The sequence below is a fragment of the Micromys minutus genome (genome assembly GCF_963924665.1).
Source record: "Micromys minutus genome assembly, chromosome: 8".
NCBI lineage: Eukaryota > Metazoa > Chordata > Mammalia > Rodentia > Muridae > Micromys > Micromys minutus.
The window spans coordinates 10,775,738-10,802,905 of record NC_137977.1 but is presented as its reverse complement, the minus strand read 5'-3'; the positions used below and the strand labels follow the sequence as shown (position 1 = coordinate 10,802,905).

Genomic DNA, 27,168 nt, shown 5'->3' with positions numbered 1-27,168 from the left:
CCTCACACCAGTCAGATTGGCCAAGATCCAAAACTCAGATGACAGCAGATGCTGGCAAGGATGCGGAGAAAGAGGAACACTTCTCCACTGTTGGTGGGGTTGTAAACTGATACAACCACTCTGGAAATCAGTCTGACAATTCCTCAGAAAATTGGACATAGTACTACCTGAATATCCAGCTATTCTACTTCTGGGCATATACCCCAGAGACACTTTAATATACAACAAAGATATATGCACCACAATGCTCATAGCAGCTCTATTTATAATAGCCAGAAGTTGGAAAGACCCCAGATGTCTTTCAGTAGATGAATGGATACAAAAATTGTTGTACATTTACACAATGGAGTACTACTCAGCTATCAGAAACAATGACTTAACCAAATTCTTAAGAAAACGGTTGCATCTATAGAATATCATCCTGAGTGAGATAACCCAGTCACAAAAGAACAGACATAATATGCAGTCACTGATAGTGGGATGCTAACCCCAGAGACTCGGACTGCCCCAGAAACAACTCACAGACTGTGTGAATTTCAAGAAAAAAAGAAAACAAAACAAAACAAAAAATAAAACATTATGCTCAATCCTTACACACCAAGAAAAAGTTTTCTAATTCTTGGTTACATCCTGATTTACATGTACTTTTTGCTCATTGTAACTAGTAAGACCTTAATGCAGAGTATCAAACTTTAAAAAAAAAGAAAAAAGAAAGCCAAGCACTGACAAAAATGTATTTGTGTACATTTATGCAAAAATGTTTAAAATTTTTTCTTTTATCTTTGTCTTTTTAAAATAAATTTTAAAAAATGAAAAAAACATAAAAAGATTCCCTAAGGTGGCAAAAACAAAAACTACCTAGTTTTGAAATAAAACACTGAAAAAAATTTCAAAACCATCCTAAGTGAAAGACATTTTTATCACACAGGAGTGAGACTGAACCGTCTTCTATTTCTCCCTTAACTATTAAAACTGTCCCAGGAAGGAGCAAAGTGCATGTGGTAAACAAATGGATTAGCAGAGCTGGGTCAGCAAACATGTGGATTTGTAAACTATTCCAGGTGTGTTTATAATGTTAATTGCACTTCTGTTGTCAAATTGCAATCCAAAGTGTTTTAAATGTTGTCATGAGTTTTTTGTTTGTTTGTATTTTGTTTCTATTTTTGCTTTTGCTTTGTGGTGTTTTGAATTTAGTGTTTCAGAACCTTCCTCTCTAAGCTGTATAACTTTTTCACAGCCCCAATCTCAGAGCAGACCATTCCTTCCAGTTTAGTTAGAGACAGGAGCATGGCTACTGACAAAAGTAGAATGAGCAATTGCCATGATTAATAGCTCAAGAGATTAGCACACAATTCACAAAATAAAAAACATCATTTTTTAAATTATCACTGGAGACAATAACACAAGAAATCCCAAACTCAAATAGTGATTATGACACTCATATTTGTTTACTTCATCTTTTTTTTTTTAGTATCTCTGCATGATCTTAAAGCCAAAATGCAGGAACCCATTTCTTTCCACCCTGCAGCCTTCTACCTGAACCTTCAGCAAATACATACATTTATATATATTTTCATATATAAATATTAAGGTTTTTACAGCTGCAAACGCTAATGATTTTCTTTTGATCTAGTACCTCATCCATACTAAAATACTCTCATTTTTTCAACATATTAATTTCATTTCTGAATTGAATTATTTGGACTTGGGATACAAGCCTGAGCTCTGCTTCTACTAATCTCTCTTTGATTTCATTCTCTGACATCTCTCATTTCAATGTTTCTAGAACAGTGCTACACACTGCCTCTTATCTTATATTTCTCTCTTTGTGCTTTTTTTTGTTTCATTTAAATCATGATTTCTGCAAGGAGAACGTAGCTCTGGATGAGTGTTTCTGGAATCGGCCTGCACATAAATGTTCTGCAGCAGTTATGTTTAAGCACACACCGCAGAGCTCAGATGCATCATGTCTAATTCAGTCATTTCAGGGTGGAAGCTGAGCAACAGTGTATCACAGTTTTCTTATGACACGCCTGCAACTAGTTCAACAGGCACACTTTGAAATCCAAAGTTTCACAATTGACGTGTTTTCAATCAGTGTTTAGTTGATTGACTAGTTAGTGGCTTGGTAGGCCTAGTTTGTTTTCAATGTCGTTGGGTGTTTTATTATGTATTTTATCGAAAAGTACACATCTTTTGGTGATATTTGAGTGATTTTCTGTGATTCTGAGACTTATATATATATAATACTTATATATAATTAACTTTTAGATTAATATCAATAGGTTTTCAAATATGTTGAAACATGAACTTAAATTATCTTTACAAGTCTAAAGTAAAAGCAATTACTCACTGAGTTAGCATTTTCCATACTTGTACTGTGTGCTGGGAATTGTTAATGGCTAGAAATATGGAAGAGGTATGGTGTGTAAATGACTATGTTTTGACTTAACTCCTGACCCATGTAGAAAAGAGCCACTGTGCTTGGGGCTTTGTTTGGAGTTGCTTGTTTAATAATAATACATTTACCTATATTATGTCTATGTGACTTTGCTACTGTAGCTGATCTGCCTCTGTCTCTTTGAGGCAAGGAAAGGTTTAGTACCTCATCATGAAACAATGGAGTATTAAGTAAAATAGCTTTTTTTCCAATGTCCTTAGGATCTAGGGCTCTAACTTGCAGCCTGCTAGGTAAAGAGGCAGGAAGAAAAAGGAGCACATTGAAAAGTGATTTTAGCCTTTAGTCCTAAGTACCTCAGTTCACCAAAATGTTTCTGCAAAAATTTGCCATCAGAAAGTTCTAAAAAATATCTCTAATCTCTTCTTTTAATGACATACCTTCCTTCTGATGTGACATCACAATAAGACCCTTACTCCCAATACTGTTACCCCCAAAGATGCGCCTTTGCTTTTAAGTTCTTCTTGAGTTCAGTTCTGCTTTAGAAAGTTTTCCTTCTACTCTCTTTTTTCTCAGCACTTGTGCATCTTTCACCAGACATAATCACATGGTCGAAAGTTTACAAGTTTACACATAATGTGTTCTCTGTTGCAGATGCCTGCTTGCTATCTCAGAAACAATTATCTGGTGACATTTGAACACTGACAGATTTCTCATTGCAGTTTTTTTATTTATTGATTTGCATTGTTTCAATTTTACTGGATATTCTCTGTATTTACATTTCAAATGTTATCCCCCCACTCCCCTCTCTACTCCCTATCAACTTGCTTTCATGAAGGTGTTCCCTCTCCCAATTACCCTCTACACCTCAGTGCCTTGTCTTGTTGATGGTGTTGTTCTTCCCATGAGGTTGCAAACCTTTCAGCTATTTCAGGTATTTATCTAGCATTTTCATTGGGGTCCCTGTGTTCAGTCTGATGCTTAGATGCAAGCATCATCATCTGTATTTATATGACTGTGGGATAGGCTCTAAGGAGCCATCTATATCTGGTTCCAGCCAGTAAACACTTCTTTGAATCAGTAATAGTGCTTGAGTTTGGTGGCTGCATATGGGGTGGTTCTCTGGGTGAGGCAGTCTCAGACTGATCTTCTCTTCAATCCCAGTTCCTCTATTTGACCTTGTACTTCCTCCCCTGTTTGGTTCTCCCTCCCAAAATGGACTGAGGCATCCACATTTTGGTCTTTCTTCTTTTTAAGCTTCATAAGTTCTGTGGATGGTTTCTTGGGTATTCCAAGCTTTTTGGGGCAAGGAAGGTAGTATCCAATTATAAGTGAGTATGTACCATGAGTTTTCTTTTGTGAGTAGGTTACATCACTCAGGAAAATACCTTCAAGTTTTATCCAATTGCTTAGGAATTTCATGAACTCATTGTTTTCAATAGCTGAGTAGTACTGCATTATGTATATGTACCAAATTTATGTATCCATTTCTCTGTTAAAGGACATCTAGGTTCTTTCCAGCTTCTGGCTCTTATAAATAAGACTGCTATGAACATTGTTGAACATGTGTACTTTTTAGATGTTGGAGGTACTTTTGAGTATCTGTGCAGAAGTGGTATAGCTGGGTCCTCAGGTAGTACTATGCCCAATATTCTGAGGAACTTCCAGAGTGATTTCCAGAATGATTGTGCCAGTTTACAATCCCATTGCAGCTTGGATTATCAGAGAGGACTTAATAGCAGTTCTATTATAAAAGAACTTAATAATTACTATTACAATTTTTGGAATTGTAGTATCACTATAACATATTACATCCTCATTGTTCTGCAGAAGTCTGCTCAAAATTATGGGCTAATACCTAGTTATTGTTGATATATATAGGAAAGCAGGAATCTTTCCTAAAATGATACTCTCCACAGCCTTGCTGAAAGGAGCAAATTTGTAGTTTATTTTAATCCATGGTGGAACAATACGAGGAAGATCACCTGTTAGTTTTTACCTTCCTCTTCATGGATTCTGGTAACACTGTCATAGCTGGTTTTTATTAGTTTTTATTATGACCACTGTCATAGCATGTTGACACATCTGAAACATAGAAACTTAACTCAAGAGTGGCTTCGATTTTATTAACCCTTGAGAATGTCTGTGAGGCATTTTGATTTTTGTTGTTGTTGTGGTTGTTGTCTAGACATTTGTGTATCATTGCCCATCACAGACTATGCTTTCCCAAAACAGTTGGCCCTGTGCTTTTTAAGAATGTAAAATAAAACCAGTAAGTAGAATCCTCCATGGTCTGAATTTTATTTCTGCCTCAGATTTTTACCTTAAGTCCTGGCTTCCCTGTAGATAGACTTTAACCTGAAGGTCAGAGATACACACCTTTTCTCCAGGCTGTTTTGTGTCATGGTGTTATTCACAGAAACATAGTGCAAACTACAGCAGTCGCATTGTTGATTTGCATGATGATCAATGCTCTATATGAGTTATGCATGGCACATCATGGAACTGTGAGCATCTGGAACTTAATCCTAATGTTCTTTCTCATGTAGACATTTCTCATTTTCCCAGTTTTTCCATTGGTTGTGCATCTCAGAAAATACAGATCTAGTCATGTCATATCCCAAGCATTAGGGCATTGCTGTCCTACTTGCTCTAGGCTTATGCTACAATGGGAGTAAAGAAATAAACAATACAATAAGAAAGTTTCACAGTCCAACTTGTTGATGCCATGAGAGCAGGTTATCTTGTCAAAATAAAGTGTAAACATTTGCTTGCAAAGTCTTTGCTGACTGAAGCCAGACACATGGCAAAAGCAACAGATTATACCTAAAGCTATGATTTTCCCTTATCCACTTAAACTAATGTCTTTATTTTGAGAAAACCAGGTATGCCTGTTTTCTTGAATTGCATTTCTGAATAGATTTTGACTTTTTTATACCTTTATTTAAACTTTTTATATTTTGAAGTAGTAACAGAGTTTTTGAAATTTAAGTTTTATGAAGCAAATGACAGTCATATTTTTGAGTTATTTAGGGATCTGTAGTGATGTTTACTGCATCAGTTCATGAGGACAGTCAAGTTTATTCATGTCTTCATTGTGAGAAATGTAATAGTTCTGTAGAAGGAAGGAATGCACCAGCAAATTTAAGCACCGACATTAGGAAAATATATTTTAGGTGCCGTGAAGAATAAAAACATAGAGGGGATCATGTTTATGTTGATGTGGTCTGAAGAAAAATGGAGATTAACGTATCCAGTAGGCTTTGTAGGAGTTTGTGTTTCAACACTGAAACCAACAGAAAATAAGATCCCAGAATACAGTGGATTTAATCTGATTTGCCACAACTAATGAATCCTCCACAAAGAGATACAAGGATTTATATTCCAGAAATGTGATTCTGAGTTCTCAGAGGTTTGGTTGTCATCAGGCCACAGGGTTTATCAAGCTGTAAAACCACTATATGTCTTCAAGACTGTAGCTTGGGGATTTCTTTACCTCAAGTGTCTAGTGCTATACTTCTTCTGCACAACAAGTGTGTACAGCAGACAACAAAGACTTCATGCCTTGCATTATATGTAGCAAAGCCAAATTTGCTGAATTTTTTTGATTTAGGAAAACATATTATAATATTTTTAAGTCTTGCATAGTGCCAAATAAAACAAATTATCCTTAATATATTTAAAGAAAAACCTTTCAAACTTATTGAACCTATATTTTATTATATTAGGTAATATAATATTGCTAATAATTCAAACGAAAAAAGTGCCTATTTTTAAAGCTTAATGCTTCCATTAAAGTGAATGATTTGGTGTCATTGTATCTGTGCTAACGGCTCAATTATATTTTAGTGTAATCTTTGTCCTACCCCATGTGCAAGTCATCACTGTCAAGAAATTAAAGGGTCATTGACCCTCTAAAAACCTCTATTGTAAAGGTCATTCATTTTTTCCTAGCTAACATATTTGAGAAAAGTTGATCCTATTTTCTGGGATGCTATTATCTACATAGCAGGGTCCATCTCTGTGTTTAAATGATCATAGCTCCGATCTATGCTCTTAATCTGGCCTTACACTATCTGATTTCTCTACCACTCTAGGCTTCTGTTAATAAAACTGAATTTTAAGTAAGATATAAAAGAGATTTCAAATGGATGGGGTATGCAATATGTCACATGGTAGAGATGTCTAGGTCATTGGTTCTAAACCTTCCTAATGTAGTGACTTTTTTTTGTTGATGTTTTTAACATACTTTTTTCTCACTTTTTACATTTACATTTTAAATGTTATTATTTTTCTCAGTTTCCCCTTCAGAATTACGCTATCCCATCCCTGTTCCCTGTCTCTATGAGGATGCTTCTTCTTCTACCCACTTCCTCCCACTTCTCCATCCTGGCATTTCCCTACACTGGGTCACCCAGCCTTTATAGGACCAAGATCCTCTCCTCCCCTTGATGCCCAGTAAGGCCATCTTCTGCTGCATATGTGATTGAAGCCATGGGTTACTGCAGGCATTTGGTGGTTTAGTCCCTGGGAGTTCTGGGTGTCTGATTGATTGATGTTGTTCTTCCTATGGGATTGCACACCCCTTAAGATCCTTCAGTCCTTTCTCTAAGCCCTCTATTGGGGACTCCATTTTCAGTACAGTGTTTGGCCTTTTAATACAGTTATTTATATTGTGGTGAGCCCCAACCATAAAATTATTTTGTTGTTATTTCAGAAGTAAATTTGTTACCATTTTCAATTAATTATAATATGAAAATCTGATATACAGGATATCTGATGTGCAAACACTGTGGAAAAGTTATTCCATCCTCAGTGGGATCACAGAACTGAAATAATTGAGAACCACTGGTCTAGGGCTTAATTTGAGGCAGGGTTGAACTTGATGCACAACTCTTACAAAGATTTCTTCTGGCCATGCAACTCTGCTGGATTCTGCCTACTGCCAATTTCAGCTCTATTACTATAAACACTAAGATAAAAATATATGCCTTTGAAAGCATGTTTGGATCTAAAGTGCTTCATCTATTGAAAGAGATTCTTTCAAAAAAGACAGTTATGAGATCAGAAATAAATAGGAGCTACCACAGAGCCAATAGCAGTCTCGGACACCCCAGGGCATGTGTTTGTGAAATTGCCCTGATTATTCATTTACATATGTCACTTTTGCTGCTTGTACTACTCATTATTATCCTTCCTCCAACTCCCATGATCCCTGGCTCTGAAAACTCTTTAGTTAGGTTTACTCTACCAAGTAGAACCTAAATGGTTTAAACTTTTCTATTACTTTTGACAGTTTGCAGAGCCATAACTGAACTATTAATAATGTAGATAACATATTTTATTAGAGTTCTCAAAACAGAATTAGTAAGATTGGAAAAATGGAAAGGAAACAGATGACAGACAGAGAAACAGACAGACAGACAGGTAGATAATGTGGGATGATAGGCAGATACATGAGATAATGAATTTTGGGAACCAAGTATGTTTATAATCCTTCCTTTGAAAGCCACACAGTGGTGAAAACCATTTGTAGTGTGAGTTTAAAGGTTGGTAAACCCTTGCAATGAGTCTCACTTTGCCTCTACTGAAGCTGTCAGACACAGTGGGAAGGATGATGCTTGTTTCTCTTCCTGTTTGCCCATTGTGTCCCCTAAAGCATTGCATGTTGTCCACCAACTCTGGGGAGGAATAGCTACAGTTTTGAGACCATCAATTCAAACATTATTCTCATGCATAAACCTCTAATCGGACATACATATGCATCATGTTTAATCAAATACTCACCAATTTTTTATGTACATGATACATGAAATTAACCTTCAGACATATTAGAATTATGTCATATTCTTATGACAGCCTGATGTATTCAGTCAGTGTTATAGATTTGAGTTTTAAATTCTTTTATTTATATTCACTGTGTGTGTAGTGATATTCCATTCTCTTCATGATACTAATTTGTTTAGCTGTTTGAAAGTTATTTCTTTGTGTGAGAAATTGGGATGATGGTAGCTCCTCATTTGGCAGCTATAAAAAGCACAAAAGTTTAACAGGTAGACAAGTTATAAATATCAATTTCTTCTCTTTGTCATGTATTGAAATTTTTACTTTTTGTTTTATTATATCTCTGATAATCTTTGTGCCAATAATAAAAAACAAGTACAGAAAGCTCATCTTTAAATTCTCTTACATCTTTGCTTAGTAATTCAGTGGCTTTTGGTAACTGCTGGTATTAATGGGACCATAAAACATAATCTGTTGTTGAGCTATTTTGTGTCCAATTAAGCTCTTTATCACAACATACACTCTGATTTTCATTCAGGTCAGTTGGCTTAAATTAACTCTCAAAATAGTCATGATATTCTAAAACAAAATGTGTAATTATATATAAAAATTAAGTATGTATAATTACAAACAATCTAAATCATGTTACTTGGTATAGAGTAATATCATTTATATGTAGATACATGTGTATTCTAAATGACCAATATTTTTCTACAGAGGTCATCAATTGTTAATATGTGAGAATGAATTTTAAATATTTAATTTTTCAGATTATTAATTATTTATGTTGAAATATGTGGTGCATCTAGCTAATCATCTTCCTTTAAATTTACCCTGTTCTTCGTGTGTGGTATAGACACAATTATTCTACCACTTAGGGAGAAGCATCACATGTTTTTATTATGTGCAAATCAGATGCTATTTAAGATGATCTCAGAGACAACTTATGAATCTAATTAAAGCATCGAATAATCAATCCCCCTATTCTCAGTAATATTTTTATAATTTTTTTCTGGGAAAATTAATTAAATATTCTTATTCTTCAGCTTCCAGTGTGTTCAAAGAAAATTAATAAAAGCATACTGGCTACACACTGAAGTCATATCTACCTCCAAAAGTATGACTCAATACTTCCCCCTGTCAATTAACCACAGAGTGATCCTTTTGTTAATATAAATATTGGGTAGGAGCAGTAACTACTCTGAAAGTGCTAAGTTCAATAAAACTCTACAGAAATGGAACTGTTCTGTACAGCTATATATGCTTTTGAAATGTTATTGGTGCGATAAAGGAAATGAATTCTAAATTTATTCGAATTAACTTTGATCAAAAATTTAAAATGTCACCGATCTACTGTTACCAAGTAATAACCATCATTTTTGAAAAAAGCATTGGAATGAAAACTGAAGCATAAAAAGGGACAATCAATGTCACCCTGTCTTTTCAGTCTCCAGCACCCAGCTACTCCAGCTACGACTCTGGCAAAAATGAGAGTGTTGACCGAGGCGCGGAGGACCTGTCACTCAGCAGGGGAGATGAAGATGAGGATGAACATGAGGAGCATGAGGAATCTGAGAAGGTGAACGAGACAGATGGTGTGGAAGCTGAGAGGCTGAAAGCTTTCAATGTGAGTCCCCCCACGTTGCGTGGCTCCATTTGGACCCCTTTCCATTCATGCTGTTGCTTGCTGGTCAGTGTGAACCTTTTAGAGCCATGTTTGTTTAATTTTCAGAAGGATTTTTAAAGTACATGAAACACACTTTGTCAAGCAGACACCAGAATTGCTGTGTTTTGTTTAGAATTTTAAAGCCAAATGGGTGCTGAGGACTGGAATTGTGTTGTGTGAGTATGCATGTTTGCTTAGGGAAATGGGGTCTCAGCTTAGTCCTCTGATGGTTATGCCTGTCTGTCAACAGTGATTTCCTTTGCTTTCTTAATTGTGCATGACAAAAGAGTCAGCTGTTTGTTCTCAGAGATGAGTCCACTGTGCGGTGTGGCTGTCTCAGTTCCATTTATCATTAAAAGTGAATGTAATGAGCGCTCAGCTGTCCTGGTTCTACTGTTTTTTTTCTGATTATTTTCATTCTTTTCTGTTTGTCTGTCTGCTTTACTTCTCTTCCTATCCTTCTCCCTCTCTCTTACTCTTTTTCTCTCTCTCTCTCTTTCTTTCTTTCACTCTCTCTTTATATTTATACTTAATTCAACCATTTAGAACATCTATAAAGAGTGTTTGCTTAAATTTTCTGGCTTTCCATTTGCAAAATTCTCCAGTGCATAAACCAGAAAAAAAAAAAAAAATAAAAGGAAAAGAAAGAAAGAATTATTGTCCTTTCGGTAATCAAGAAAGGAAGCTAGGAACAGAAGAGAGCAGTCCTCCAAACCCTTCTCCTCTGTCTCCCTCTTGCCAACAGATGTTTGTCAGGCTGTTTGTAGATGAAAACTTGGACCGAATGGTCCCAATCTCTAAGCAGCCCAAAGAAAAGATCCAGGCTATCATTGACTCATGCAGGCGACAATTCCCTGAGTATCAAGAGCGTGCCAGAAAACGTATTCGTACTTACCTCAAGTCCTGCAGGCGGATGAAAAGAAGTGGTTTTGAGATGGTGAGTTATAAATTGAACACAGCCCTAGATTCCATCCAAACCCCACATGTAAACCATGACACTATTTTGTTTCCATCTTAGTGTCTTTATTTTTATTTTTCCATAATGTCAGGTCAAAGGGGGTTTCATTTGCTTGTGTTTATCCCCTCCCCCTTTTTTCATCTTCCTCAAGCATTTATTCCCTTTGTTTATATGACAAGGACTCACTTGGGAGACCAATGCTCATAGAACCATGTGATAACATTTCTTAGACAATAAGGATACTATGAGAGAAAGTCAGGGAGAAGCCAACTGTCACATGTCATCCGTGTTTGTTTTCTTTCTGTCACTACTGATGTGAATGTGAGGCTAATGAGTCTTGAACTGAAGGTGCAGTTGCTGCTTTGGCATGTGAGAATGGCTATCTTATGAATGTAAAGAAATGGGCTTATCTGCGGTTCCAACATCAAGTAAGCCTTGACAATTTAAGATTGGGGATGAAAGTCCTTAGATAAAAACTAAACCCCTTTTGCCCTAGGAATATTAACCCTATGTAGGCTGTGTACCTTTCTATCCTGTTGTGATTGGTAGAACCTGACAATGACTACTTTGGGGTTGAAACTGAAAATCACAATATTGTGAATTTCTACTGTTGTTTTATCTCCATAAACCCAAAAAACATTGATGTTTTTCACATTCCAAATGATACTTGTGTATGCTTAAGCAAATGCTAGATGTTGTATTCCTTTCAGAAGTTACTAAAGGTCTAACCTAGGGCTCTGCATACTACTAGGCAAGCAAATGCTTTCCCACTGTGCTACAACTCCTGCTTTAGAAGTATCTAACAAACTTTCTGACCATTTTGTTTTTCTTTCCTCATAACCAAAAGGGCCAAATAAAGACTAGATCACTATTATTTGTGACCTGTCCTTGCTGCTTCAGCGTGATGGGTAGCAGTTGCTTAAAGACAGGAAAGGTGCCAACATATGGCCTTGTCCTTTAAATTTCATGGGGGTAAAATTCTATAAAAGAAATGACATCATAAAAATCCCACCTCTTGTCAATTTTTATATTGTTATCCAAAGTGGAGACATCTTCCTGTCTCCTGTAGAGCAATGTTGAGATGCTGTTTTGTGGCTCTACATCGACTGCCTTCAGGTATCTGATTTATGCATGTTTCCTCTCCTCCTGAGCTCGGCTCGCCCTCTGAAGAACACAATCACCCCATTTCATAGCTCTGGGAGAATTCACATTTGCTAGCACAGATAATGTTTTCTAGAAACCCTTACCAGTCATTTCTGGCAGAAAATAAATTTTGAAAAGACCCATAATAAGAACATGTTCCCATATATTATGAAATTGTCATCTGAAGAAGAGTTTTCTGTGCGGCATTCATTCAACAAGTTCAGAGCCTTTGAAATACATATGTGGTTCCTAGTATATCTATGTTGAATTTAATCAGAAAAATGGTAGAACCGTGACCAGACTTAGAGCATACAGGTAACTTAGTGCAAGAGAGAACAAGAGAATTGCTGGAAGAACATGAACTAGTTTCCTTGTTGTAGGTTATCTAATTATAATAATCTGAATAATAGGAGACAGTTAAGGGACACAGCTGCTCTTATCTCACAGACCTGATGGTGACATCAGATTTAAGGCCACTGAAGAGTTGGTATAAATTTCCAGTGGCTGGGCTAGAGAGATGGCCCAGGCCTTACAGGTTAGACTCATAAAATTTCCATTTGCAGCAAACCATAATTTAGGTTATACTGCACATATTTTTAATAAGATGAAGATAGTATCATATTTCAATATTATTTTGCAAGTATCTGACACTATTCATCTTTCTATGAGATTTAGAGATTTCAACTTTCAGTAAGATTTATCTTATTTTTCATGGTATGCAGTTTACAGTAATCATTTTTGAAAGAAATCATCACTGAATTAGGTTTTCTGAAATTTACCTCAGACATTGCATAATTTAAAATATAATTGTCATTTTATTAATTGTATGTATTCACTTGGATATAGATCTCAATTCACTAGACCTTTCTGTGACCCATAGAAGGAAAAGGTAGATTCAAACAAAGTCAGTAAGTTTTACGAACTAAACTTAAAAATGCTACAAAGAAATGATACTTTTAATGTTTCCCATTTATTCATTTATTCACTGATTCAGTGTGTGTCATATCAACAGCACCTAAAAGGAAACACTGAGAACATAAGACACATCTGATTCGTTGTTGCTGAGGAAACAGTACCATTTTCTGGTCATTATGATTTATTGAGACACGACCCCTTTTCTTACATGGAATCCTGTGGCAGAAATGGGATGGCCCTTTGTAGCTACATTAAAGCTGCAGATAACAATGGTTCTGCAACATAATGCTGCTTTTGCTACATCCACCCTAATATGGATGTTGTTTGGAAATGAGGAGCAGGTTCTTCAATAGGCATGCTCGACTGTTCCTCTCACTTTTATACAGACTTTTCTAAACATGGAATTGTTAATAAGATTTTGTTCATTTTAAAAGTCATCCCTGTATGAAAAGGTGAAGGACATGAAAGAGAAGAGGAGGAGGTGTGGCTAGTGCAGAGTAATTAAAATTTAACTATGCCCTTTTAACTTTTAAACATATAAGCTAGCCACCAGGGTTTTAAATTCAAGACATTAAAGCAAAATACTTTTCTCTGTCCTCATGTTTTCTGAAGATACGAAGAAACTCAGTGACTTTCAGAATTACTGCATTTTTATATGCATCTTGTTCTCTAAGATGTATCAAGTCAATGAGGAAATCATGACATTTTAAATACATTTGTAAAAGTCAACTGTGAAGTGTAGGCTTATTTTGTAGGAGATTCTGCACCAATCAGCAAACTTAGATCTACTTACTCAGGGTCCCTGACACCAAAAAACCCCACAAGTAGACAGAAATCCAAAACTGCTAGATTATGTGATTACTACTGATTTTATGAAATTCAAAATGAGACTCCTACTTTGTGATTTACCGCAACACATATAATTGAGGAATGTGGTGTTCTTGTTCCTTTTCTAAAACTGTCTTTACAAAACCCATTTCTGTATAATGTTCATGTAATTTTTGTTGTCCTTGAGTTTCATGAGAATTACCTATGTAACTGTGACTGGTTGAAGAATTACAGACTTAAGCAATGGAAATGTATCAGTGCCTATACCACTAAAGAGTGAGGCTTCTATCCTAGCAAGCACTGTAGGTACTCAGTGAGGGGCAGAGTCTAATTAGTAACTTCCCTTCCCATGATCAAATGCTGATAAACCTAATCTTGTGTGGATTTCTTGTTGGTACCTATTGAGGCTTTAAGTTCAAGTCATGTCATATCCAGAAAATCTCCTTCACAGGAATCTTTTCAAACGCTGTCCCTTTTGACACTGCTTCAACCACCTCTTCTTTATTCTTTGAACCTTGAAGAAGTGATATCGATGTCCCATTTAGGGCACAGTGCTTGACATTAGTTTTCTCAGTACCTTCACCAAGAATGAGTCTATGTACAAATTGTCTGTCATTCAGTGCAAAAAAAAAAAAAAAAAAAAATGTGTCTTGCTAACCTCTGGATGTAAAAGTGGATTTTAGAAGACTGAAATATGTTTAATTGGTTCCATTGAATATACTCAACAAACAATTACAGCACACACACACACACACACACACACACATACATTATTTTATTAGAACTATCCAGAGTCATTGAGTTTTGATTCTTTCAGTAGAAAAAAAAAAACTGTGACATGCTTTGCATAGTGTTTCTAACACATAAATAAGAATCTCTGGATAAAGATTCAGTTCTACACATTTTTTTTACCAAGTCTTTGTCACCAAACACACAAACAAGAGCATTCTAAGAATTAGAAATAGAAACATTAAAACAGAAATAGAATGTTTAATGAAAACCGAGTCTAATAATTTTGATCTAGTGTACAGTCAGTATTCTCCAAGGACTGCAAAAACTCGTTGAGTTAAGCAGCCATTAAATTAAACCTTGAAAAAATATTGTGTGTTAAATTGTTATTGATTCTCCTGTGTGGCTTTGACCCTTAAGTTACTTCAGCAACTGCTTTTAAGAACAGCGTTGGTTGTTCCAGTAAATGAATCGGTTTCTCTGAAGGGCTATGGCCTTCAATTTAATCAGAGTGATAGTAGAAACTGATAAAAGCAACCCTTTCTCAGTAAGACAGGGTTGACTGTTGTGAGGGTTTTCCTGTTTACCATACAGTACTATTTCTCCTTTGTTTCCCAGACTTGCACAGAGACCTTTGTCACCTGTCTCTTCATGGTTACATGTATCTCTGTAAGTCTCAAATAAAAATGTTTAGAATAAATACAGTAAAAAGAGACTTTAATGTTATATCTTTTTCTATCTTTAATTTTGTTATTATACTAACATATTCCAAGTACCGTAGATATCTGAATGTTTACAAAAAATGATATATGTGATTATTTTTGAGAGTATTTTTCCTCATAGAAATATATCATTTAAGTTTTAGCAAAATTTTACTGAGAATATTATCTACCGAGTTTCTAAATATGCATTATAAAATATTTTATTTTGAAAGTTTCTTAGAGTAATAATTCTCAACCTGTGGGTTGTGACCCCTGTGGTGTCAAACAACTTTTTCATAAGGGTGACCTAAGATGATCAGACAACACAGATTTTACATCACAATTCACAACAGTAACAGAATTATAGTTATAAAGTAACAAGAAAGTAACCTTACAGTTGTGGGTCACCACAGCATTAGGAAGGATGAGAGCCATAGTTTAATGCTAGAGAAATCACTTCTGAAGAGAGTGTCAGCCTTAGTCCTCACCACCAGGGCTCTTTAGATAGGCCTTTGTTTACCTGTCACACTGTCAGGAAATCCAACAGGGTCCTCACTGTCCTTGAGTCTCTCTCCTTACATATGTCCACAGCAGTCATCACACCTACTTTAGCAGACAGTGAGGTATCCATTTTTAAAAGGTAAGAAACAGGTGACTCTAGAACCACCAGAAAATAATCCCTTCGTGTTTAGAAAATGGGTTTTCAGCAGTGGCTCGAGTCCTTCTCTGTGTGTCGTATGCCAAAAAAAGTAAAAGCCCTTGATTCTGTGTCCTGGTTCCCTATGGAAGGGTACAGTGGCATCTCCTCTTTACTACAGTGGCAAACGCTGCCCTCTGTCCCTTGCCCCATTCCCCTCCCCTTCCTCTCTGAAAGGATGCCTCCCCTGTAACCCGGAGCATCAAGGATTAGGTGCATTCTCTCTCAGTGAGGCCAGACAAGGTGAACTATCTATGCAGAGTTCATAGAGATGTGCCAGAAGGCTAGGGAGACGCTGAATAGGAAAATGCCTCTCTCACAAGCCCGGTGACCTAATATTGATCCTTAGAACCCATGTGACAGGTTGGATGTGGGGATACACATCTACTTCCAACACTAGGACAGCCGGATGGCTGTCGAGAACAGGAGAAGCAGCTGGAAGTGCTTGACACATCTGATCCAGAGTGTGCCAGCCGAGCAGACTTAACAAGCACCCACATCTTAAGAAGCAGGGGTTGGAGAACTAACTCTTATGATCTGCCCTCTGACCTTGACATCTTCATTATGCTGTGTACACCTGCTCACTCGTTCTCATTCCATCTCTCGCGCACAATTAATGTACTAATCAAAATGCCAGAATGTGCTTCTTAAATTGAAATTTCTATCAAGAATATTGTTACCCATCACCCAAGTTCTTGACAACATGTCCGCAGTATCTCCGTACCTCTTACTATTTACATTGCTTCTCCTATCACATGAACACTCATACATGTCTTTCTCTGCGACAGTCTTGCTTAGTGGAAGCTGATTAGCAACCACATTAGCTTCACATTTCCAGACTGTCATCTGAACTCTTTCCCCTTTTATAGGTTTCAAGCTCTTCTCTGCAGTCTTAGAACAGAGCACACCGTAAGCTAAGTTCACTCGATCCGAGTAGTTTACTCATAACATTTCACTTTAATTGCATGCTGTAATATGCTTCTGAGTAACTCTCTTACCCTACCTTCTGATGTCATAGCACTGTCACGTGTTCAACTTTGGCAGGCTGAGTTGAAGCTTTCATTAGTGTAGAGACATAAAATCTTACTCATCACCCAAACGGCCTACGCAGGAAGTATTATAACTTTCCCAAATAGGTTAGGGAGATAGATATCTCAGACACTGTGAAGTTCCTGCTTCACAAGCTCAAGGAGCTGGGTTCAATCCACAAAATCCAGTAAACAGAACAAAACAAAACGAGCTCAGAGTGAGTGCTTGTCATCCCAGTCCTGGGGGGAGAGAGACATGCAGTAGGCTCAGGTTCACTAGTCAGCCAATTTAGTTACTTTTCAAACTTAGAGCTGCGAGCATCTCTATCTTGAGAGGAAGGTGATTGGTTCCTCTGACACACACACACCCTGGGATTGTCTAAAGGGTCTTAGATTCTCCCGCTGTTTTTACAGAATCAGTATCCAGTCTGATTTGCCCTGAATAATCGGGCTGCACCTGCCCCCCTGCTCACCCACCTCCTAAGAGCATTGCTCTACCAGCCATCCCCACATCTTACATGTTCTGTCTCACCCTTAGAAAAGGACTTCTATCCCCAGGCCTCAGTAAAACTTTAATCATTTACTCACACAGCTGGTCCATCTTGCCATTTCTCACGGATGTCAGACCATCTAGACTCTGGATCAGGCCACCCCATTACACTCTGATGCTGAAGGAGAACATGTAAATCCTTCACACCAAATCCCATGCGCTGCATTCCCTATGTCAATCGCAAGTTCTTCAGACTCCTGTTCCCCTGCCTTCCATTTTCCGGCATTTGTTTTTGGAAATTCCCTTTTATTGTGTACTTGGTCATGGCATGAATGCCACCTCAACCACAATTACAATTTCTTCTTGGTAGAGCACCAGTCACCAGCAAAGTTTTAGTATTTCATCTAGATGTTGATAGGTTGCTGCTCTTGCACACTGCCATCCATATATTCCAAACCATGGATTCTCCATGGATAGATATGTTTTTACCTACCAAAACCCCACCTGATTCTTCTAGCCTAAATTGCCTATGTTTTAGTAGCATAGGTGTTGCCATTTCTTTCACTGGCTAGAAATTGTGGGAGAGACCACACTACTTGCTATTCACTGAATATTTCTGTTTCTAAGGAAACGCTTGGGTTCCTACTTATCTGCTAGGATTGTCATGCTGGCACTTTGTATCTTCTGCCAGTCTTCCTGTGACCCCTAGCTTAGCTCCTCGCTTGACCCTTACACAAGTCTCTGCACCCTCTCTACTCTGGCAGAAGCACACGTGGTGTTACAGAAGCCCGAAGGGTTTACAATTTTGAGTATTAGAAGTTGCAAAAGTAAAATAAGTGATAGATAAATAGAAGAGATGGATGTGGAGGTGCAAACCAGAAGTCCCTGAACTCCGGAGGTGGGAGGAGGAGGCTTAGGGGTTCAAGGTCGTTCTCTCTGGGAGTGTTCAAGGCCAGCCTGGTATTGATCAGATGCTATCTCAAAAAAAAAAAAAAAAAAAAAAAAAACAAAGCAAAATCCAAAGTAGAAGCAATAAAGGGAAAATGGATATGTGTCACAGAAAATATGCTTCATAAACATCTGAAGCTCTGAACCCATTTCTCTTGATGTGTTTGTAGATACTTTCAGATGCACATTCAGATCGATGGGGCTGCTTAAGCTAGCTTTTCCTGCTCACCCTGAGTACTTCCAGGAACCCATCACTTAGGTGACCATTTCTCAGATCCCTGGTGTCTTTGGTTACAGAATACTCAGTTTTGGCTTCCATGGTGTGAAATTTACAATCTCAAAACAATCTAAACCCTATATCTTGTTGAAGCTTGCAGACCCAGATTTAATTATTTGTTAACTTAGTTCCTAATCAAATCATATGGTATTCCAGTGATTCAGTCTTCTAAATGAGATGGCTATTGGATCAGTTCCTTTGTGTGACAATATATGTAAATGTTTGATAGTCAGGCAACTTTCTACCTTTTCATCTAACCCCTTCCATTATCTCCTGTCATACCTTTGTCCATCACAAAGAATTACTGTTGCATCTCTTAATATTTAGTCTTTTGGTCCATGGATTTTTCTCAAGGATTATGACTACCCTCCACTCATAATTGTTGTTGTGCTTTCTTTGCTTATTTTATTGGGTTTTCCTATCTACCACCTTTCCATCCCTTGTTCTCTCTTAACCCCTTCCAACATCCCAACACAAGGTAGGAGGGAAAGGTTAGATGGGAAACTGAGTATAGGTCTAGTTCCTGCTGATTAGGAGCATTAGATCCCTGGGCAAGTCCAGTTTCCACTGTCAGCAGATCCAATTTATTTTCTTTGTTCAGTACCACTTAACATAGTACAATAGCAAGAACCAGCATCTGGGCAGCAGCAGCAGCCTCAGAGGCACCTCCAGCCCTTTGTGAAACTCTGGAATTTATAGCATTTCAAAAGTTGTCAGAATTTCAAATGTAAACTATATGTAGCTGGGCAAAACCACACCCCTGCTAGTGCATGAGGCAAATCATAATCACCAGTTGTGAAGTAGTCTCTTATCCCACATCTGGGATTGAAACAAAAATATTCATATAGCATAACTGGGTATTTTAAGAAACAAAAATTCTCAGTACATAGTGTTTCCTAAATGTATTGGAATTGCATAAATTACTTACTTTAAACTTGATGTTAAGTCTTACAGAATGCCATATATATATATATATATATATATATATATATATATATATATATATATATATATATACCTTCCACCTTACCACTATAGACACAAATGCTTAAAGAAAACATAATTTTCAAAGATCTAGCAAAAAAGTAAAACATGTAAATTCCTGAAGGGTTAAAGTGCTAGAAAGCTTATGACCGGAGTTATAAATATTTTCTGGGGTAGGACTGCAGTCTGGAAAGCGGAGAACACGTACATAAAACATTAGAGCTGGAGAAAGAATGGTCATCCAACTCCAGAATACATGAATCTTATTTGCCATCAGGCTGAGATATAAACTGTGACTTGTGTGTAAACAAGAAAGCACCAAAGTAGCGACTGTTTTGTTACAGGGAAATAAGTCTCTACTTCCAACTCTCAGAAGTAAAAGTATCAGGCGTTATATGCATTGAAATTAAAATCCTATCAGGTGGGTCAAAGAGAATATAGAAGTTAGCCAAGGAGAACTGTGATTGCTTGAACGTGTAAATAAGAAAATTACCAGGCTGGAGAGATGGCTCAGTGGTTAAGAGAACTGACTACACTTTTGGAGGTCCTGAGTTCAAATCCCAGCAACCACATAGTGGTTCACAACCATCTGTACTGAGATTTGATGCCCTCTTCTGGTGTGTCTTCTGGTGTGAAGACAGCTACAGTGTACTTATATATATACAATAAATAAATAACGTCTTTAAGAAAAAGAAAATTACCTTTATAAGAAAGGAGTGGTGCAGGAAAAAGCACTCTACAATAAAGACTGATATTTCTAGCAAATCAAAGGAGAAATTTTAAAACGGAAGAGGAGAAACTCTGAGATAAGGTGATGGCAAATATTCTAATTTACTCAAACCATGAAGCCCATGGCAGAGTGGGGAAGGCAAGTAGTCAGCAGAAGAAATAAACCCACTTTGTACCTAATATCACAAATGTGGAACAGAGAAGTCTCCACGTTTACCAGGAAGAAACAGATCTTTGAAAGAGAAAGCCCATCAGGTAGAATATCCATCCGCACAATGTCAGAGGAAGCTCTTTAAGAAAAATCTGCTCCCATGTTTTCTTTGCAAAACTCCTTCTAACTTACAAATGAATGTTTAATAAACTAGATGTGCAATGTGGAGAGAGCGAATATAGTACAAAAGCAAACAGCTTCCTAAAACTGAAGTTTTTCCTTGCAGGACAAGGAGATAAATGAACCCAAGCAGCAGCAGTTGGCACTGGTGATGAATAACTAAGGGAGGAACCTGATGTGTGTTCAGTGGATGTCCATTCTTCCTTTTACCAAGTTGTGGGTCTTGCATCCCTTAAACCTCAGTTCTCTCAGTCGATCAAGTGCAACAATGGTGCTTATATAATGATAAAGACTGGTACTTATATAATGATTAAAGTGACAAAAGTGCTTATATAATGATTAAATAAACAATAAATGCCAAAGCTCCTGTGTGATGCACATGTGTTGTAGCATGCCTTAGAATATTGGCTTGAACTCTGCTCTTGTAAAGCTGCTAGGTGTCTCCACCTGGTGAACCATTAGGATTGGACTAGGTGTGTACTTTTTAGTTTAAATTACTGTGCTGGGTCAAGTCTCACTTTCTTCCGTGCACACATTTCACTTTGTGGTGTGTCTTTTGTAGCTGTATTGTATCTTCTAATATATATATATATATATATATATATATATATATATATATATATATATATATATATTATATCCTCTAGACTGTATATAGGTAACAGCTGAAGTATTTGACTGCTGTGCTCTTACAATGTTTATCTCTTTCTTTGAACATTCAGATTATCTTCTTCAATGACATTTATATGACATTTAATCTTAACTCTTCTTTGACTTTTGGCACACTGATGTTTATTTTTATGCACTTGGCAAGAATTGTGGACAAGTACTTACAGTAGTGCCTGTGCGTAGAAACATGGTGCAGTTCATGGTAATGGAAAGAGATGCCATGACCTTTGATTATGTGTTGTTATATGTAGTCATCGATAACCATATGTGTTCAGAAGTAGGTGATATTTCCTAGGAGAGATTAAAATGAAGGGTCAACTGGTTTGAAAAGATAGCATATTTTTGTTACCTTGTTTCTTTCTCAGCCAGCTTTATTCTCAATTAGCAGTAGACAGACTATGCTGTTAAGAGTGTAGCTGCAAGACATTCATTTCCAATTTACTTGTGAAATACCATTATTCCTGACCAATAATATTCAAAAAGCAAATTCAAGAGATATTGACCATTATTTGTCAATGAAAGCATTTACTTGACGCACATGGCTTGGACCTGTCACCTGAGCACCTAGAATGCCATGGGGGACTTATTCCTGCAAGCCCCAGCTCAGAGTTCTCTGTAGTAAGACACCTTCTCAATACATGAAAAATGAACAACACCAAAACCTTACATTAAAAGCCAAGATGCCAAGTGTCTTATAGTCTACTCTTGTTTAAAATGTACCTTTAAAGTCCTTTCAAATCAATGGAGGTAATTCTCTTGGTATAATTATGCCAGTTCCTCCCCACAGACCTAACAGTCCCAGTTCTCTGGCTCCTTTCCTTGCAACCTAAGAGCAATACTCTAGCTGGAACTCTCTGGTCCTATGCAAGAACTTTGACTGACCTCACTTATTGAGATCACATGACCTCTCAGGCTAGTCCCTGAGAATTAATAAATGGGCTTCTATGACTTCTTGACCAAAACTCAGGAGGCCAGGTGAGAATAATAAGGCTTTTTTGGTTTGCCATTTTTATCCAAACTATACTGAGGACACCATCAATGACAGTTTTGACCACATTCCGAAGCCTTGTCTACCTGTGGGCCAGGATTCAAATGTTCCAGACCACAAGCCATGGTGGAGAGCAAAGCTTCTTACCACATGGCATTCGCATTGTATGTGTGTGCCCTGAGAACAGAAAGACAACTTCTTAGTATTTTATTTTCACAGAAATTGGAAATAAGAAAGACCAAATATCCATTTTGTCAACTAAGTTTACTACAGTGTTTTGAAAATTATTTGTTTATATTCAGAATTTCTGAAAAAAAAATCAATCTAATGGTGATGTTTTAAATCCCGGGTACTGGGCACTGTATGAGGACAGGCCATGACAGAAGTCATAGACACTGAATTTGTCTCTTCCTCTCTGTGAATTTGACACAGTTTTGACATAGATTTTATTCATTGAACACCTTTATTGAATAAATGAAGATGATATTGATTTTTCTTACATAAACTCCTGCAACGTATTGTGTCATGATATTCCTGTTCACTAATTACTACATTCGTTATTTTTATCACCTTGACAAAGTAATTAACAAAATACTAACTGAATAAATAAAAGGACTTATTTAGCTCAGAGTTGGAGCAGATGCAGTTCTTTAAGGTCTGGTAGGATGGTTGTAAGTGTCTGAAGTGCTTACTCACATTGCAACTGCAGTAACTAAGAACAAGGAATCGGATGGGTGCTGACTCAGAAGCACCCCTACATACATGCCTAACATGTTTAAGTGTTTCTCCATCCAAACTGACAATCAAGGTTGCTGATGTCATTGTCTGAACCTGTTTTGTAGAGGGGCTCAGATCTAGTCACAGAGCAGCCATATAGAATGGCTAGTGATTGCAGACCAATTCCTTGGTCAGTCCAGTCCAACTGATGTACTGTCTGTTCATACTACTGTCTGTGAACAATGAGGCCTAGCAAATGAAAGGGATCTTTTAGGAGCTTGACATAGTCTTCATTGCTATGCCTCTATGCACTGATATACCATTTGGGGAAACAGTGTGTGCTCATATCAAACAGATAGCACAATATTTCTTTATCAATTTTTTAAAGTAACCAGAATGTAAGGGAAAAATTTTAATTCACAGACACTACCTTAACTTCAATCACTGAATCATTTACTCTAAATGTCTTTAAGGAGTGGATTCTACTTGTGAACTTTTGGGATGCCATGGTTTCTTCCCCAGGTGGTCTGGTCTAAATCTTGATTGAGCGGCATTTAAAAAGTAGAGTCTGGAGAGCACTGTGACATTAACCTATAAGTAGATTTACATTCTAAATGTTTTTGAACTTTGTATAATCATACAATATCTTCAATGTGTTCTCCAACATCAGTGTGTCTTAAAGTTGTCCAATGTCTCATTTGAAAGGGAAAATTTTGCACCATTTGTTGGTACATTCCCCCTGGTTCTGAAAAGGAAAGTACATTTTTGTGGCACCAACAGCAATCACATCTTAAGTTCCAATTAAAATGTGACTTTTTCAACTCCAAAGCTCTCTATGACCATCTAGCCATCTGTAGGATGACACAACCCCACTGATTTGAACCTAGATAATTATGATGGTAGGAGCAGCGCAGAGGAAAGTTCAGCCTGGGTTCCAGTGGAGAATGACTGTTAATTATGAAGAGATAATTACTGAGAGCTTGTCTCACATTCAGCAGGGAGAAATAGCACATTTCTGTGCTATGTGTAGCTAGTAGCCACACACACACACACACACACACACACACACACTTGTCTACATTTTAACCCTTTTTTTATATCTTTTAGGATGCATATGCCACATGATATGTTTACTAAAGTCACCATCACCAGGAGCAATTCAGTTCTTCATACATACTGCCTTGGATTCTTTGTGTTTGGTTTCTGTGTCAATTACTACATGAAAGCATTTGTGTTCATGGCCAGTATTACCAGTTAAGGTGGAATCTTTATTCCTTTGACACTGCCGGAATTTCTCTAGAGCCTTTAGCATCCTCTGAAGTTGCATCCCCAGAAACAGATGCAAAACTGGAATCATTCCCTCAGCTGTTAAATTTGATGACAGAAAGTAGGGCTTGGGTTACCATTGTGTACACTTGATACCACAGAATATTATTTGATTAGAAGCCTCATGGATTCATTTTCCTCTCATCTTTTTGATATGAATAACCAAGATGGGATATATATATATATAATACAGATCATAAGGGAGAATCAGCACTGGTTTTCACTGTCATTGTATTATCAGATCACTGGATGACATGTCACTGAACTGTGGCTTTCACTACGTATTTACCAGTGCTAGAAGCAAAGGGCTTTGTAGAATTAACTGCCCATGAAGATTATTCTGCAACTTCATTCTAGGCATGAATTGAGTCTAACTGTGTTGTTCAGGTGAAGGAATTGGCATGTTTAGCTACTCCAACATTAAAAATTTGTGACTCTAGATTGTAGCACAACTGCATCTTTAGGAATCAATAGAGAACTGTAGCAGATGGATTTAAATCACTTGAAAGTAAAGATGTTAGAGAAAACCTAATATATTCCTTGTTTAAAAACAAAATGGGCTTAGTTGTAATGATCCTTTTTCCAGTTTCCTTAAGCTTACTCTAATGCTAAAATGAAAATAATTCCTTACTATTTTACTTACAATTTGACATTATACATGCTTGAATTCTGGTGAAGCTACACCCCCCATGAACCTGGGGAAGTCATGTGATCCCTCAAACTTCAGTTGCTTTTTCTGTAAGGAATGGATATGTAAGTATCTTTTCAAAGATTGTTTGGAAAATTAGATGATGAATCTAAGCTTTTTGTATTAAGTTAGGAATATCCTAAGCTCCCAATATAAATTATCATTGAGTAGATTTGTCTGAAAATTTTGTTCACATGACATCAGATTCTGGTTAGAAATAGACATATATTAAATATATGAGACCCAAGGGTTTTTAATCTTACACTGGACATTTTACTAGTTCACTTTGCCCTTCTGTCTACAAAACTTGAATAAGTTAGAATTCTATCTGCCTGTTTTTGGACCAGCATATATGTTTGCATAAGGGATTTTATAAGTTTTTATTTGATTAGCTGTTAATAACCCAGAAGTGCTAATTAAGCAATATAATGTACAGAAACTGGAATCCGGGAAGCCTATATCTTACACCCAGACACTTTGGTTCTAAAACAGCTGGGTTCTACCCAGCTTTCTATTTCTTCAAGCTACCAAGGAAAACAGATTGTGCCTGTGATTTCATTTGAAGGATAGTTTCTAGTCACATTACAGTTTCACAAGACACTCAGAACACCTCAGTTTTCAAACTCTATCTTTCATCTGTGGGCAACCCTGAGTCTTTCGTCTGCTCACTCCCCACACAATACAAATGTGTGTGATTGCTTTTATTTTGAAGTTAATTTTCTCCCAACTCTAAGACCATCAGTTGTCTGATGTCCTTAAAAGGAAAATTTGTTCTCCTCAGGCAGAACTCATTTCATGTGTCTAGGTAGACACTACTTTCGAAAAAGTCTCTACAATCTCCATGCTTTTCCTAAAAGAAGTTATGTAACTTCTTATGAAAACTGATGTTCACTCCTACAGTAAAAGCCACACGTCTACTTAAAAAAATAATTCCATGAAATAATTTTAACTAAATTTAATTTACTTTCTGTTCTTCTTATTCAACAAATGTCCTGCCCAACAAATCTTTACAATAAGAACTAAAACATTCCTGACATATATTTAAGAAGCTTGAATATTCATTATGAAGATTTAATCAGCGTAATAAATGTATAACTTTTTATATCTAACTTGAAATGAAGATACTCAAGAAAGAGAAATATAAAGGTGACAATGACCCGAAATGTGTATTCCTGTGCTCCATGTGACTGTTGTTTATTGGATGAGGAAGAAAGGGTTGCTGATGTGAAACTGAGGATGTTAGTTCCATTCCTGGATGCAGATGGAAATCTAATAACACAGAGTAGAACTTCATGAACCCCTAACTCCCATTTAATAATAACAGCTACAAATCAAATGACTTGATTCTTTTTTTCGAATGGGTTAATCTTTATTTATACTTGGGCTGTAACCTTATCTCAAAGGAAGTTTCATAGAATGTAACATGGATGAGGTTTCCATATGGTTTAGGTTATAATGTTGCTGGGCAGTGGTCCTTATTAAATGGCAACTGATTTTATGGCTTAATGTCTATTTGACTCTGTGCTAGAGCTTGTTCCCCTTTTAAATAGACAGTGGAATGAAGTGTTTTAAGTTTTGAAACAATTCTCTTTTTGGTTTATCTCATTTGACATACATCTCTGTTCCGAATGCCAAGGATCAGCATAATTCTCCTCAGAAATACTTCTGACATGTGCTCCCTGTTGTTTCTCTTTCTTTTGAAAAAGTAACTTTGTGAACATTGTGGTGCTTTGTAGTCAGATGTCTGGCCATCATCCCAGACAGCTCAGGGGTGGGGCAGAAGAGAACGACTGTTGCCACCCCTTCTTCTGACTCATGAGCAGTCGAGAAAACTCCAAAAATTCCCAGTTAGGTCATACAACATCAGGAACTGGGCTATATGACACCACAGTAATTCCTTCCTCTATGTGCTAAAACACTGAAGACTGATTTTAGCTGCTACAGAGTATTGTTTCAGACATAGCTTTGTGTTTCAGTTTCCCAAAGCACATTTTATATAACAAAAATCAATAAAATAAGACATAAACATAAAAGGCATGATCAAATTTGCTGAAGAAGTGAAACGAGTCTGAATCATATCAGAGATTTCTAATTAATAATACCCATGCAAGGCTACCGAGATGACTGAGTGGGTAAAGAACTTGTGAGCAAGCCCTATGACGTGAGTTCAAACC

The 27,168-nt window shown here is 36.9% G+C and overlaps 1 protein-coding gene across 5 annotated transcripts in view; it reads left to right on the top strand.

Moving 5' to 3' along the window:
- NOL4 (nucleolar protein 4) overlaps window positions 1-27,168 on the top strand; it is a gene marked incomplete at both ends in the record, with an annotated part of 321,302 nt that overhangs the window by 233,257 nt on the left and 60,877 nt on the right. For 3 of the 5 annotated variants that reach the window (XM_080920148.1, XM_080920146.1, XM_080920145.1), the window contains one exon: window positions 9,630-9,809. In XM_080920148.1, coding sequence (XP_080776274.1) covers window positions 9,630-9,809 — 180 coding nt within the window. Of the gene's footprint in view, window positions 1-9,629; window positions 9,810-10,593; window positions 10,786-27,168 lie in introns of all 5 variants that reach the window. The other 2 variants (XM_080920144.1, XM_080920147.1) reach the window with 1 other exon arrangement.